The following is a 16,553-nucleotide window of genomic DNA, read 5'->3' on the forward strand; positions in this document are numbered from 1 at the left end:
TGTCTGGTTGCATTGTGAGTATTTGCAGCGTGTTTATATATTGCTGTGCGTATTTGCAGCGCATTTGTGTCTGGTTGCGTTGTGAGTATTTGCAGCGTGTTTATATATTGCTGTGCGTATTTGCAGCGCATTTATGTCTGGTTGCATTGTGAGTATTTGCAGCGTGTTTATATATTGTTGTGCGTATTTGCAGCGCATTTGTGTCTAGTTGCATTGTGAGTATTTGCAGCGTGTTTATATATTATTGTGCGTATTTGCAGCGCATTTGTGTCTGGTTGCATTGTGAGTATTTGCAGCGTGTTTATATATATATATATATATATATATATATATATATGGTTGTGAGTATTTGCAGTGCGTTTCTGTATTTGGTTGCGTTGTGTGTATTTGCAGTGTGTCATATAATCATACATATATATATATATATATATATATATATAGTCATACATTATATATATATATATATATATAGTCATACATTGTTTATATATATATTATATATATATAAAAATAATGTATGACTATATATATATATATATATATATATATATATATATAGGGCTGGGCGATATATCGAATGCTTTTGTCACGCGCATTTCGTCAGTAAAACCGGTTCCCTGATTACCGCTAAATCGCCATCACCTGCTTTCAAATGAAGCGGCGATTCATATCGATATTGAACGCGATATTGCGTGGCTTATCAGTGAACTACGGATCTGTCTATTAAATGCCGCTTCATTTGAAAGCATAAATATACATATATATATATATATATACATACACACACATGTGTATATATATAGTTCATTGTTGTTAGTTCATAGTTAATGTTAAGAAATGAGGCTTATTATAAAGTGACTTAAGTGACTAATAACTAAACTAAACTAGAAACAATAACTAACAAACATTCACCAATAAAATAAATAATTAACCAACCACATCAAATCAACTAGCCTAAGTACTTCTATTAATAAATAAACAGGAATAATTGGTAATACTTTACAATAAGGTCTCACTTGTGTTAACATTAGTTAACATGAACAGCATTTGTTAATCTTAGTTAATTCTAATTTCAGTAATAACTAAAATTAACATACAATGAACAACTCTATTTTTAACTAACATTAACAAAATTAAAAACCAACCAAAACATTGTGAACTACACTAATATGCAAAGATAACAGAGGCTATTTAGATGTAGAAGTTTTAAGGTACAGATGGTGACTAGAGGCCAATCCTCTTACAGCATGGAGAGAGAAAAATCATCCCTTGGGGTAAATATGGGGGCAGGGGTGTGTACGAAGCATTATCTGTTTGTGTACAGTATTATGGCAGCATGATGGTAAGTGGAGGGTTACACTCCTGAAACGTCATGTTAATATAATGTTTAGCAAAATTTTCAAAATTAAGTTGGTTCTTACTGATGCATCCGTCCACGGCTGTTGAAGTTAACTAGCAGCACCCTATAGTATGAAAAACGTCTCAGATCCCTGTTAAGTCTAGTGGTGTAAGCAGGTATGAGCTTTATGTATAAGCACTTAAATGCATTTGTGCGTGTGTGTGTGTGTGTGTGTGAGAGAATTTTCGTCAGGTGAAAAGTCACACTTATGAACTCGAAGGTGTCGTGAAGAGCTCATTCAAACTGTGTGTGTGGTTTTAACAAAAGTATAATTACATGACTGATGCAGCTGTATCCTGTAAAATTTCCTATACCCTTTGATGTGAATCTCTCACAAACCAAGTACTTCTCATTATCACAAAAGCTGGTGGGTCTAAAGCCAGAAATCATTGTTTACACAACTCAGACAGTTCCTGAATACATTAATGCGCAGCATTAAGAGCTTTTTAGCAGTTTAACAAAATGTACAGCTGTTCCGGATATTACTTGTCCACATTATTATACTCTGCGTGTTACCATTTGTAGAGGCTAATAGTTTTACTCTACACAAGCACTCACAAAGAGCAAGGTTTATCGGCGATGAAATATTTCAAAGCAGGTTATAACTAAACCAAACCATTAACACACAATCAAAAAATAACTAATCAAACAAGCAACAAGATTAACTAAAGAAACAACCAAAAATAACTAAAAAACTAACAATAATTAACAAACCAAACAATAACTTAAAAGTTATAACATGTGACTACAAAAATAAAACATTAAAAAAACCAAAAAATACCTAACCAAACAACTAATATTGAATAACAATAACAATAACATATTAACAAAAAATAAAAAATAACAAAACCAAAATAAGTAACAAAGTAACAAGTAACAATGCGAAAACTAAGAACTAACCAACAAATGAATAAAAAAAAATAACGAACCAACCATCAAGACTAACCAATGAAACAATACAAATAACTAAATGACTAACAAACAAAAATTGATAACCAAAAAGTAAATAAAGTTAAATAGTGTAAGTAAAAAAATAACAAACGAACATTAATAAACTAAAGAAAAACTAACCAATAGTAACTAATAACAATAACTAATAATAACTCAAATGATCATTAAAAAAACTAAACCTAAACTAAAAGCAACAAATACGAATAAAACATAACTGTCCAACCAACAAGACCAACTAAAGAAACAAACTTTAACAAAAAAAATAAACACTCATAAACAAACAAACCAAAAAATAACTAACCAATCAAACAATAATATCTAACAAAAATAATTATAACTAACAATTAAGAAAAAATAACATTTACTAAAATAAATAAGAAACAAATAAACATTAATAAAAAAAACAACAACCAACCAATCAACCAACCATAATAAATAATGAAAACTATATGCATGTTACAGAACTAAAAATGCAAAACGGCTTTAGAAAATAAGGAGAAACTTGCAAAATGTAATGCATGTAAACACAGGATGTCAGTATATCAACAGATCCTATGACAGGATAAGATCAAACAGCACGGTCTTCACTGTTACTGTTCACCTTTACTCAGTATGTTACTAAGGTAGTGTGAAATCCCTCCAGAGAACAGATCACATCAATTACAAAGAAAGAATGACATTTGAATAAGGAAGCCACATGTCAAATCTACAGAAACCTACAAAGAAAAAGCCTTGCTCATAAAAGAATGAGTTGAATGCAGAACTCACCAGCATTGTGTATGTTGTTGATCTGAGAAGGAAGTTGTGCACTGTTGTTCCCGAAACCTCCGTTCTGCTCCAGGAGCTGTAGGGATTCATAGCCGTCATACACAGACTTCAGACAGTAGTAAGAACTTAACAGACTCATCTGGACAACTGTCCGATGCACACACACATCAGGAGAAAAGCAAGACACCAGACTCCAGAATACTCATGGATCTGAACGCTATTCAATGATTGCAGTACATCAAGTCGACTTAATCGCTGCAGGCTCTGTGTGTCTCTCTGCTTCTGGCTGTTGGTGGTAATCAGTTTAATCCAGAGAGAAACCCCTTCTTAACCCAGATCAGATACATCTAAAGCCGCCCTCTCCACCATGTGTGCACATAGCATAACACTGATTTCTGTATGCAAACACTCATACAAAAACTGTATGGATGCTCTTAACTAGATCATACACATGCATAATTATTAATCCAAGAACTGATGATTTGTTAGTCCACATCAGTTGTTCTTCGACCAAACATGGCTGGAACAGCCCAATCCTTTTCTTGTCCTACTTGTTTACCAGTCCTGTTTCTGTCTTATGTAGTGAGATCAGTGGCCATTAGGTCAGAGAAAAAAAGAGGGATGAGATGCTCCTTTGTCTCCAGGTCATGGAGGGAGGGAGGAAAGGAAAGGACAGAACAAGAAAGGAAGAGTGCAGCGGTGTCTCTAAATGGCCCTTCAGAGAGTTGCGATCAGTATGTGGGACTCTGCTCGGCTCTGCGGGTGTGTGTGTGTGTATAAGTGTGAAAGAATGAAGGGTCTGTGTCAAATGAAGCACCAAAAGAGTCTCATTCAACCAACCAAACCAGTCTGGTGATCAAACAGGAGCTCCGAAAGAGAGGTTACTAAAATCAAGATGAATTGTCAGTAGTGGTAGATCATAGTGCGTTTTTCAATGGCTCATGCTGGTTAATAAATAGCCAAGAGGGCGATTTTTGATTTCACATATATACATATACTACTTGCAATAATTGAATGATTGCAAATTATATATTATTTTATACCAAATATATTAATATTAATATTTGTGTAATATATGTATTTATATATGTAATATGATGTGTATCGTGCATTATCATGTATTATAACAACACCAAATACACACACATATATAAGCAATAAGGTACGAGGGGCTGTGCTGTATCGTGAATAAGAGCGTTGTTAGGCACGACGCAAAGCGGATACAGCACTAGCCTTGAGTACCTTATTGCTTTTATAATACAGTTACCACACAATACAAATATTAAAGCCAAAAATATGTATTAATGCAACTTTTATGAAGTAAACTTTAACTAAAAGCCTTCCTTCCGCTGGAAAAAATAGTCCCTGACCGTGAACATCAACAGAAGTTACATTATTACGCCATTAGATGGCGGCAAAGATTGTCTTAATGAGTGTGTCAGTCAGTAGCGAAGACTTTTACATTGAAGAGACCTGAACATAGGACTGACCTGAAGGAAAATGCTAAATCTGAATGCAGGTAATAAACTCACTCACTCGATCTCTTTCTCGCAATACTCTTCTACATAATACAGTAAGCTTCAGTGAACAATATCAATTGAGAACAAACAGTTTACGTTGCTAAGAGAGGTTGCTAAGGGTGTTGTGTAGTGATACACAGAACCACTGGGTGAAGCGGTCATAGTCGTGTTTTATCGTGAATAAAACACAGCTATTGACGAATCAGAATCAAGGACAGGAACTAGGCCTGACCGATATATCGCATGCGACTGTCACGTGCATTTCGTCAGTAAAGCCGGTTCCATGATTACCGCTAAATCGCCATCACCTGCTTTCAAATGAAAGCAGGTGATGGCGATTGAAAGCAGGTGATGGCGATTTAGCGGTAATCAGGGAACTTGTCAGCCCTAACAGGAACTAACTGTTTTATAAATAAATAAATATAAAATGTTGAATATTAATAAATAATAACACAAATTATATATTTACATAAAGACATAAAAAATGGATACGTAAAAAAAAAATTCAAGATATTAGGCCAAAAATGCCCTCCTGTATGAGTTGTCGTCTCATATTTATATCATGTTAGTTATGTTTTTGTCCAGAATAGCGCAAATGTGATAACTTATTTATTGAACTGCTGTATAAAATCAGTAATATTGTGTTATATTTTAGACACAATATTATCTGCTTCTGCTCAATTTTGCCAATGAAAATATTACCTATAAAGCCAGACCAGAATAGTTGAATGAATGAATGAATGAATGAATGAATGAATGAATGAATGAATGAATGAATGAATGAATGACTTTAGTTTCTTATTTAGATTATCATTTCATTTATATAAAAAAAAATCCATATTAATAAAAAAAGTAAAGGTATAGGTCACCCAAAAAATAAAATTCTGTCAACATGTACTTACCCTCATGGCCGTTGCAGCCTAAAAGTTAGTTTAACAAATTCTATGTTAAATCAAATAAAATACTTTTTTCCTAAAGCTACTTTTTTGTAATGTCTATTTGACGTTTTTCTCATTTAGCACAATAATGGCTTTAAACTATTTTTTGGGAGTAATTTCTCAACCAAATTTAATGTGCGATTAATTAGATTAAATAATCTCCACATCGTGTAATTAATTAGATTAAAATTTGTAATTTCTTGACAGCCCTAATAAAAAATATATATATATATATATATATATATATATATATATATATATATATATATATATATATATATATATATATATATATATATATATATATTTTTTTTTTTTAGGGCTGTCAATACATACATACATACATACATACATACATATACACACACAATATTATATAAATTAATACATTACATATATTAAACACAATGCACATGCACACACAGTAAATTGTAAGAAATGTACTGCTTTTACAAACTTTTTCCCTCAAATATTTAATTCACTAGAAAACATACTTTATGTATTAAAAATGCTGTTATTTTTTATATCTGACATAAGACCAGCTTACATCTTGGGGCCTTTTTTTACATTTGGTCACTTCATGCATTTTTCTCTGATCAGATAGCTATCCGATCGTGAAAAGACCAGGTGTAAATGCCCTCTGAAACGGATTTAAATCTGATCGCTCAAACCACTTCAGGAGGTTGTTTGAGACGCATTCCAAATGAAACAGGACATGTGTAAATGCATCTGGTTGTTGAAACCACATATGTAAAATATTTACACATATGTAAATATTTACTCCTCTCAAAATTCAAAACAAAACAAATATGAGAGCGTGTTATAGGCTATATGACATGTTATAGCCAGATATGACAACGCTACTGCAACACGCATCACCGGAGATGAGTAGCTGAGTATCTCTTCAGCAAGCAGACGCACAAACTGCCACGAATGTAACTGAAAGTAAGTCGCAGACGCTCAGCACACAATCGTCTTCATTAAATGAATTGAGACTAAATGATCTTACCAGTGTTGATGCCGCTCTCTCTCCTATTGCGGTCTTTGATCTTGAAATTCGCTGATGATAAATAAAATGCAGCGATGTGAACTAGCATGGGAATTGATGATCGGATTTATATTCGTTTGGCGAGGACACATTTATTTGGCCAAATGTAAATAGAACCATTTTAACAAATCAGATAGCTATATGATCAGTAAAATCACATGAAGTGACCAGGACTGTAAACAGGATATGGTTACTGGTTGACGCCATGACCTCAAAATGACTAAATACTGAGATTAATCAGTTTGACTGATTAATTAATTATTCTTCCAGTATTGGGCCATTTTTTAAATCATAATAACCGTGTTGGCTTGGCAGATTAACAGAAGAGGTCATTCCATTATAAAACCCATTTTGTTTGACCATTATAAACTCTTGCATCACATTTTTAGCAACCTATGAATGACTAGTGACTAGAAAGACTTGATCTAAGAGACCCTCAGAACACACGGGTAGTACCTCAGTAATTGGAGATTTGGGGTTGACGTTTCTGGCGGCAGCGATCTCCTGCAGTTGGTTAACAAGCTCGTTGATCGACAACCGCTCCTCTGGGTCGATTTTCAACATAGATCCTGGAACAAACACACAAGGCTTTTTCACGCAACTGCATTCAGGAACAAAATGACAGTATGAATTTGGAGAGATTTTGGGAAGAGGGAATGTAGTTAAGCTCCTGCAGGATACTTACGGATGAGTTGATGAAAGACTGTGTACTTGGTGTCATTTTGTGGAATGTTGTATTTGCCGTTTACTATCTGGAGTTTGGCTCCCTCTTCAAATGGATGCTGCTTAAAGCAAAGCAAATAAAGGATGCAGCCCAGAGCCTACAGGGGAAAAAAACAACACTCTTTAAAAACACAACTAACAATAACTGCAGATAGAAAAATAGTGTGTTAGAATGCACCTTAACCAGGTGCTATGTGACAAGTAACACTAATGCGCCAAAGTCAATCAAAACTTCCAAACAGAACATATTTACTTTTTAATATACAGCTATTTGGAGAAACAAACAAAATGTACTTGTTGCGACACTTGTTGCGACTAGTTTGGAAAAAACAAAAAAAGAATTGATTATTTGATACCTTCTCGTCACATTTTGGACAAAAAATGTTTACTGTCATATTCTTTCATTAAAGTCCCCCTGTAGTCAATAATTTTGTCCTTTAAAAATGATTTTTGATCGCCAAAGTAACATATTTAAGCATTTCTTTCTTAAGAAAAAAAAAAATTATTCGTGCCTTAATTCACCCTTGCTTCATTTAGTATACACGAAACCATGAATATGCAAATTAGCCCCGCCTCCACTCACTCACACCAGCTCAGAGATCCACTCGGTCAACTTTACTGTAGTAAACGCTGCACAATGACAAGTGAAAATACTGGTTTAATTCAGATATATATGTTTGAACCAGAAACGGATTCAGAGGAAGAGTGAATTATACAAGGTCGTCTACAAGTAATAATATGATAATTAATATAATTAGCCTTTTGCTTAACTACATTATCAAACAGCTAATAATGTGTTGCTAATGTTACACAAACATGTTCCCGTTCTCCATCTCAGAGTCAGACAGCTGCCTTCTGAAAATCAGCATCCTTAGAGACGCTTTGAACAACTCAGAAAGTCAGTGGAGAAAGGCATTTAGTTCATCATAACATCGTAATAGGCCAATTTCACACTTCCGGGTTTTTGGCTTCCGGAACGATCCACGCAGTGTAAAAGTTTTTCCGGTTATAGTGATAGATAGCCTCGATCAGAACCAGCTCGGGAATCAAAGTCGTTTTACGAATTAAATGTCATGAAAATGTTTGAATGTTCTTGGTGAATTATTGGTGAGACTACAGAGCTCTCATTAAGAGCTAAATTTAATAAATAATTCGAAGTGATGGCGGTTAAACTGGTTAAATTATTCGTGTATGTTTGGCGCAGCTGTGCATTATCTCGCTTCATGTGCTGTACAGACAGTGCCTGCATCTCAACGTGCACACTATCCATCCTAAATAGCAGGGTTGTGGACTCGAGTCGCATGACTTGGACTTGACTTGGAATCGAGTCTCAAATTTGATGATTTGCAAATCGACTTAGAATTTGACAACAATGACTCGCGACTTGACTTGGACTTGAGCCCTGTGACTTGGAAAGACTTGACCTACCTTCTAAAACCACAGATCAGAGTTGTAATAATCACTGTGTAGCACTGTATCATTGACGCAAGATCACAGCGCTGATTAGCACTGCTTTCGCACGTTTGGCACTGAGCCAGAGAGCGCTCGATAGAGTGCGTTCAGCAGTGCGTGTCAGTTGTCAATTATCACACGTTCAGATAGTTTTCAACCAGATAATTTTTTTTTTTTTTTTTTTCAGGCATTTAAATGCACAAGTACTAGCGAACCATTTATAATTTGAGGAAGAAAAAAAAAACACTGATGTCTATGTAAGCGGAAATAATAAACCTTTCACATATAATTTTGAGACATGGTTTTTTTTTTCCCCACAACAAACGCACATTTTAGCCCATAGGTAACTATAAAGTCTTCTCCCTGTTCACCAGCCACTCACTTTCATGTCTTTCGGGAGAAATGGATGGATTTACGTTTTGTAAATGACACGCACGTAGCCCCAAAAAGTGTCACGTGACGCTTGATACGTCGCCATGGAAATAGAAATGTTCTACAATTACTCATAGACAGTAAAAAAAAGACACTCACATTGACTCTCTCTTAGTGTTAAGTATGGTAGCACAGCATTTTTAAATGACTGTCTTCATGAGTTTGTCTGCATCCATGTTGCATGTTTCCTCTCTCATTGATTTTGCCATTGTTAATATGTTACCAATAAAATAGTTTTCCTTATTTTGTCACACGTAAGAACAATCCCTAAATTGAACAGAGATAGATGGGTGCCCTTATTGAAAATGTTATCGCAATAAATATGAAATTGAACTAAGTCATTAACATATTTTAAAGCCTTCCTGATATAAATTAGTATACATTTCATATAGTAATTAACACTGAGGCACTAATTTGTGCATAAAAAAAGCACTAATGACTTGTTTAAGACTTGAATCTTAAACTCGAGGACTTGCAACTTGACTTGGACTTGCCTGTCTTGACTCGGGACTTGACTTGGGACTTGAATGCAAAGACTCGAGACTTACTTGTGACTTGCAAAACAATGACTTGGTCCCACCTCTGCTAAATAGTTGTGTAATATTCAGTACTATTTAGGGTGGATAGTATGCACATTGGGATGTAGGCTATAGAGTGTTTTTGGTGTCGTGCTGGGGAAGTGATCAGCTGGCAGCTCCCTTATCAGGCAAGTCTGATCCTCTGATATGCCATATGAGATTAACATGCTATATATTTTTTAAACGTATTAAACTCACGTCAATATTGTGTAGGCTATCTCACGACTTTATATCCCCCATTAAAGAATATATTGGGAGTTCATTTTTTTAATGACTGAATTATTTAAATAGTGTACGTCGTGCATGATACGATTGGGGAAATTGCTGAATGAGCTGCGTAGCCTTTACTGTATGACAGCTGGTAATATACCAGCCGGTAAATTCGAGCAACGGTCTGAGTGGCTGTATAAGCTACAAACAAGTACAAAATAATTTCTTTGTAGATTATACAACAGCAACTTGGAAAACAGACAAAACAGAACAGGTAAGAAGCGATATTTGAGAAAAGAGCATATCAATCTAATAGCCGTAGAAGCATAGCGGAACTAACTTTACCCTGCGTCACGTGTTTTCCAATTCTTGTGAAAAAGGCCTATATAGGCTACATCATACATAATTCACCTGCTATATTGCTAAATGTACCCGATTTTTCAAATCAAGAGAAAAATGTACAGGGATAACCCGGCTACTCGTGACTCCCTTGCTTTGCAGCATAGTTAATGATATGCTAAAGACGTGATTGGTTACAAGGTAGTTTGTGATGTAAGATTTCACGATTACGATTTCAAACCATGTTTTTGAGACTCTGTTTTTTTCCCACTGCAGTTAAGGAGAAAATACTCAGCAATGGTATTTGCACATGGTTTGTCATAAAGCATATTAAAAACACCACCACAAAGACATATAAACAACATTAAAAACTTGATCTTTAAAACTTTGCATCAACTTGATTCATCTCTAAATCAACTTTCCTTTTCAGCCTTCTTATTTTTCTAGCCATTACAAGAATTCTGCAGGATTTCCCTCCAAAAAATGTTTACCTGGGTCTGCTTATAACTATACTTACTCATAAACTAACTCACCCATATGTCTTGCTTCTCATTTATTGGGTAGTTAGAATACAGGTCGATCATCTCTGGTGTCCTGTATGCTGGAGTCGTGTTTCTAGTGATCTGAGAGATAAACAGAGAATAAGTTAGAGAAATCATTTATAATTCAGTCGGCTTTCATGTTAAAAGATGTGCATGTGTGGATTCAGATAAATAATTTATGATAAATAAATGGGCCTTCAAAACTTGTTTTTTTTTATGTTTTTGAAAAAAGTCTCTTATGCTCACCAAGGCTGCATTATTTGGATCAGAATACTGTGAAATATTTGAATATGTTTGAATACATTTTAAAATGGAATTTATTCCTGTGATCAAAGCTGAATTTTCAGCATCATTACTCATCATTCCTCTTCAGTGTCACATGATCCTTTAGAAATCATTCTAATATGCTGATTTGCTGCTCAAGAAACATTTCAAATTATTATCAATATTGAAAACAGTCTTTTAATATTTTTATGGAAACCACAATATATTTTTTTCAGTATTCTTTGATGAATAAAAGGTTCAGCTTTTAGTTTTATTTAACATTAATGTCTTTATTGCAAAAAAAAAAAAATGCATCTTTGTGGGATAAAAGTATTAATTCTTATATTCCACTACATAACAGAATGTCTATGTCTACAAAACTAAACACTACAAGAAAAAAAAAAAAACTTTGCTAGAAGATTGTAAAACGCTAAAAATCGGTCCTCGTTGAGTTCTTACAAAAATGCAGTTCAACTGAAGAAGCACAAACAGACGTTCATGCATAGAGAAATGGCGGGCTTTCAATATACTACAAATAACTGATTTAAGAGGACCAGAAACCAAACAAACTAATTGAATTAACAAAACAATTAAATCAGTGAATGCTTCCAAGGGAAATAGCCAGAGATTTTAATACAATCACTGCAAAATATCTCTCTCTGGCTATGTAATCATTTCCACAATTATTGTGACAATCCATGAATCACAATCAAAATGATGGCAAAATGGAAGGGCTCTTGGAGAAGATAATTTTTTGCATTTTTTACCTCATCTTCCACCATTGATCTCTTGTGAGCAGACCAACTGTAGTCTGGGTAATGTGCCACGGTAGTGGCGCTGCCAAAGTCACACAGCTTCATGGTGCCCTGGTGACTGATCAACAAATTCTCGATCTACAATGAAGAAATGTCATCAGACTATGTACTTGATCATTTGGCACAGGTCAAATGAGAAAAGACACATTGTTGTGCAAATTTATTACAGCAGTAAGTCACCTAAGGCCATGTGTTACTGTGCTTTTATATATATATATATATATATATATGATAGTATTCATTGTACTGCATAATGTATATTTAGATTAAAACACATATATAAACACATATACATACACACAAACACATTATATATATATAAAAATTACATTTATAAAATTAATAATAAACAAAAAATACAGTAATAAAAATTATCTGCGGAGAATATATAAAAACAATTGTATAAAAAATTAAAATGTAATAAAAATATATTATTATTATTATTATTATTATTATTATTATAAAATAAAATGGACAATGTAAGTGAAATTAACAGTCATGAAAACATTTGTTTGATTTTTTTCTTTTGATTTTTTTAAGTGAAATGTTTCCAAGAGATTCACCCTACTGCTTTAATAAGTCCTATTACATGTTATCTAATAAATAAACCCTTCTTTGTTAATATCTTACTTTGATGTTCTGTAAATAAATCATTATGCAAGGATTTAGCCTGCAGACTGAAAGAGGGAGGAGCCTCACCTTCAAGTCACGGTGTATGATTGGTGGAGACTGTTTGTGCATGTGCTGCACAGCACGGCATGATTGGTAAAAGATCTTCAGCACTGTGTCACATGACATGGGCCCTTTCTGCTCCACCTTCTTCACAAAATCAACCAGCTGGCCTGCAGGAAACAGAGGGTGGAGGTCAACATGAACACAGGAAACCGACACCAGTTCCACAAAGTCAGAAGGAGAGAGTAGAATGTGTTAAGCCAGTGAAGAGTTTCCCTTTCACGTTTATAAAAAAACAACAACATCTTTTTCCTTTTACCAAGATATGAGTTTAAATGCACAGAGAACATCCAGTAACTAAAACTAAACTGTGCTACAGGGCTGTCAGTTAAATCATGATTAATGGCAAGATCTTCTTACATTAAAGGTGCAGTATGCGATTTCTCAAAATGATTGTTGTTGAAAATGGTTCATATTTGAAATTCATACACTCCTTTCACTGCGCCGCACAAAAAGTGCAAGAACACATAAGAGTGCCAGAGTGTCTCTTATCATAGCGGAAGCGAAGCAAAATAAAATAATACTTCATGAAAAATGAACCAAAGATGATGAATGAACAACAAGGAAGCACAAAAAATGAACATGCAGTACACAAGAGTATCTACAAGCAAGAGTTCATTGTTAATCGCCAGCAGCACACACTCAAAACCAATTTTACCAACATATGGAGCAGAAACAATGCAATCTCTGCATCTGTTTTCAGGCCCTCCTGCTTAGTTCTCTCTAGCGCTGGAAATCTTTTCTAATATTACCGCGGGTCCTAAAGCTCTTGCCTGATCTTAACCCTCCTTTTTCCAGTGATATTCCTGACTTTTTCTCTTTTGTAATGTCTTTCAGCCATCTCTCTTTCTAAAGTCTTTCTTCAAATCTCCCTCTTGCTCACTCTCTCACCTCCCCCATCATGAGTGGACACACCCCCTACTGCTGATTGGCTAAATATCTGTTGTGGAGCTCGGTCCGATACGCTTTCAACAGCATTTTTGAAAAATCAGCACCTTTAACATTTATGCATTTAGCAGACGCTTTACAAAAGAGGAACAAAAGCAATTTGTCAAAAAGTTAACAATATTCATAATATACAATGCTGTATTTATTTGACAACTAGACTAGCAAACGATAGAACAGGAGAAATGCAGAGAAAAAAGTGTTTCTATAAAAAGGTATAAAAATTGCAATTTTGTATATTTATATTATAAATATTTGTATATTTAAAATAAAAAAATTGAGATACAAAAATGAAATTATGCTAGCTGATACCTGCAAATAACAATAAAACAAATTAAAGTGTGACTGATAAATAAATTTGCCATTAAGAAGGCTTTTTCTATCTTTTTTTTTTTTTTTTTTTGATAAACGAGAGCCCAGCACTGTGTTTGCGATGATGTGTTCGTACCTCTACAGAGCTCCGTGAGGATGAGGAACTCAGCCTGGCCCGTGTCCGACTCTTCTTTACTGATGGACGCAGCAGAGCAGAACTGCACGACATTCGGGTGACCAGACAGCTTTTTCTACACAGAGTACATGGAGAAGCAAATCAGGCATCCTATAGCTTTTAGAAAGATTTACTGGGTAATGCTGGGTAATTTATTTTTATTTTTTTTACAAACTGGTGACAGAAAAATGCAAGAGATGCTTTGGCCAGCAGCATCTTTGCCTAACTAGGTATGAAAAAACCATGCATAGTAAGGACATTGTGTGATAATGTACTTTACTTGTTAAATTAATCCTAAAATGCATACCTTGGGTCTTTATCGACCCCGGGACATCATTCACTACCCTCCACCTCGTTCATTTTTTAAAAGTTAGACATCAACCTTATTAGTATTCCTCAATCTACTCATTATAAACAATATATCAAGAAAAAAATAAAATTATGAAAGATTGTTTTTCTAATTAATTTTTTGTAAAAAGTGTATAGGGTCACTAGCGACCCGAGGTACGTAATAGTGCAAGTATATTTTTTTTCTGCGCAACAATAATTGAATCTCTGTTGACTCGATAAGTGCAATTCACCTTTACTCTTGAAGGTAGTAGGGGTGGTTAATCTGTCTGATTTCCCGATTCGATTCGATTACGATTATTGAAGTCCCGATTCGATTACAGTCGATTTTCGATTATTAACTATTCTCGATTAGCGATTATTGATTTTCCATTTCACAACAGTAAACGAAAATACACTACAAAGTGATTGCAGTATTAAAAAAAAAGTCAGCTACTGAATTACTTAACTCTTTCATTGAGTAACAACAACTCAAAGCACTTTCTGTGTCTTGTAGTTATAACTTCAGAATTATTTGTATGTAGCTTATGTTCTGTAGAACACAGAAATGAATACATCACATTGTGTTGTGACTCATCAAGTTGAACTAAACAATAACAAATAAATGAAAGGCTTATTTCCTTTAGGAAGTAGATCAGAACCAACATACTGTAGAAATTGGACAATTTTCTTCTAGAAAGACAATGTGTTCAGGTGGAGGAAGACTGCAGGTTGCAGTCGAAACATGTCAAGGTAAAGAAAAAGTTTCGGTGGTTTAAATCGGCGCTTGTGACTTAAAGTCGAGTGCTTTTACTGTAATTTAGGCAGGCGCGCTCATAATAGAAGCGATTGAGAGCGCGGCTCATGGTTGCATAGCAACGACAGACGCCACTGGAGCGAAAGCGCATTGGAAAGGAGAATGCGGCGCGGACGCGATATGTGAATGCCCCTTAGAACGGCGCCTTTTTCTTTGCATATCAGACAGGTAGCAACTAGAGAATAAGAATAAGAATAATTTAGCGGGCCGGATTATGTTTTATTTTTGAGATCAGTTGCGGGCCGGCAGTTTGAGACCACTGATCTAACGTCTTTGCTGCTTACTTGGCGGCCACGGCCAGTGCAGCTGGCATCCAACTTAAAGGTGCATTGCTGCCCCCTACAGTACTGGAGTGTGAAACAGATTAGTGGGGGAAAAAAACAGATGATGACTGCGTGCGTGGCGGTGGGTGGTGGGCCGGCCCGCCGGCCATCCTGGAGTACCGGCCGTTCTGTGATTCTCCAGATCACACAGATGGCCAGTCCGCCCCTGGCTGGGTGGATCGGTTGGTTGCTCGTTCCTGGTTCTTCCATTTTACACACCTGCTCTGGCTGCCGTTACACGCGCTTGCTAACTGGAACTGGGCGCGTTCGTGACGTTCAACTCCCGGTATAACATTTTTTACAAAATAAAATAATGCAAAAAAAAAAAAATAATAAATAAATAAAAAATCGATTTTTGAAAATTTAATAATCGATTCATACTCGTCCATAACATACTCGCGATTAATCAATAATCGATTTTTTTCACCACCCCTAGAAGGTAGCAATGTCTGATACAAAATGATGATGTGATGCTTCACTCATAATTACCGCAGGCAGAAAACAAAAGAATATACTACTATCACGGGCAAAACTTGAAATGGCTCAGCGATTTACTGCAGAGCAAGTACTGTACTGCAATCAAATATTAGTGTCAGTGTCACTTGATGATGGATCTGGTGAAGAAGCTGTCCGCAATCAAAATATTGATTTTGAATACATTGAAAACAATAGTTGAAAATATGGTTGAGACAGAGAATAGGAGCCAGTTTTATAGTATGGCGGCAGTTAGAGAGCCATCTGTGTTAGTTATAGATCCTATAATAATGAGATAAGCATATCTCCTATAAGATAGATATGTAATAATGATAAGCGAAACATTCATACATTTAACAGTTAAAGACAGTTAATAATTACCATGAAGCAGACTTCCTGAATGATGGCTTTGCTCTTTTCCTCTTCATGGGAGAGAAGTCTCTGCACACAAACATACAAACAAATACAT

The 16,553-nt window shown here is 35.1% G+C and overlaps 1 protein-coding gene across 5 annotated transcripts in view; it reads right to left on the bottom strand.

Annotated features, from left to right (window-relative positions):
- gak (cyclin G associated kinase) overlaps positions 1-16,553 on the bottom strand; it is a 60,378-nt gene that overhangs the window by 35,334 nt on the left and 8,491 nt on the right. For 3 of the 5 annotated variants that reach the window (XM_067408349.1, XM_067408345.1, XM_067408344.1), the window contains exons 3-11: positions 16,466-16,525; positions 14,105-14,219; positions 12,679-12,821; positions 11,932-12,057; positions 10,892-10,981; positions 7,310-7,445; positions 7,081-7,193; positions 6,586-6,636; positions 3,119-3,194 (exon numbers count right to left, since the gene is read on the bottom strand). In XM_067408349.1, the coding sequence (XP_067264450.1) occupies positions 3,119-3,194; positions 6,586-6,636; positions 7,081-7,193; positions 7,310-7,445; positions 10,892-10,981; positions 11,932-12,057; positions 12,679-12,821; positions 14,105-14,219; positions 16,466-16,525 (910 nt within the window). The remainder of the gene's footprint in view (positions 1-3,118; positions 3,195-6,585; positions 6,637-7,080; positions 7,194-7,309; positions 7,446-10,891; positions 10,982-11,931; positions 12,058-12,678; positions 12,822-14,104; positions 14,220-16,465; positions 16,526-16,553) is intronic. The other 2 variants (XM_067408348.1, XM_067408346.1) reach the window with 1 other exon arrangement.

Source organism: Chanodichthys erythropterus, chromosome 13, assembly GCF_024489055.1.
Source record: "Chanodichthys erythropterus isolate Z2021 chromosome 13, ASM2448905v1, whole genome shotgun sequence".
Taxonomy (NCBI): domain Eukaryota; kingdom Metazoa; phylum Chordata; class Actinopteri; order Cypriniformes; family Xenocyprididae; genus Chanodichthys; species Chanodichthys erythropterus.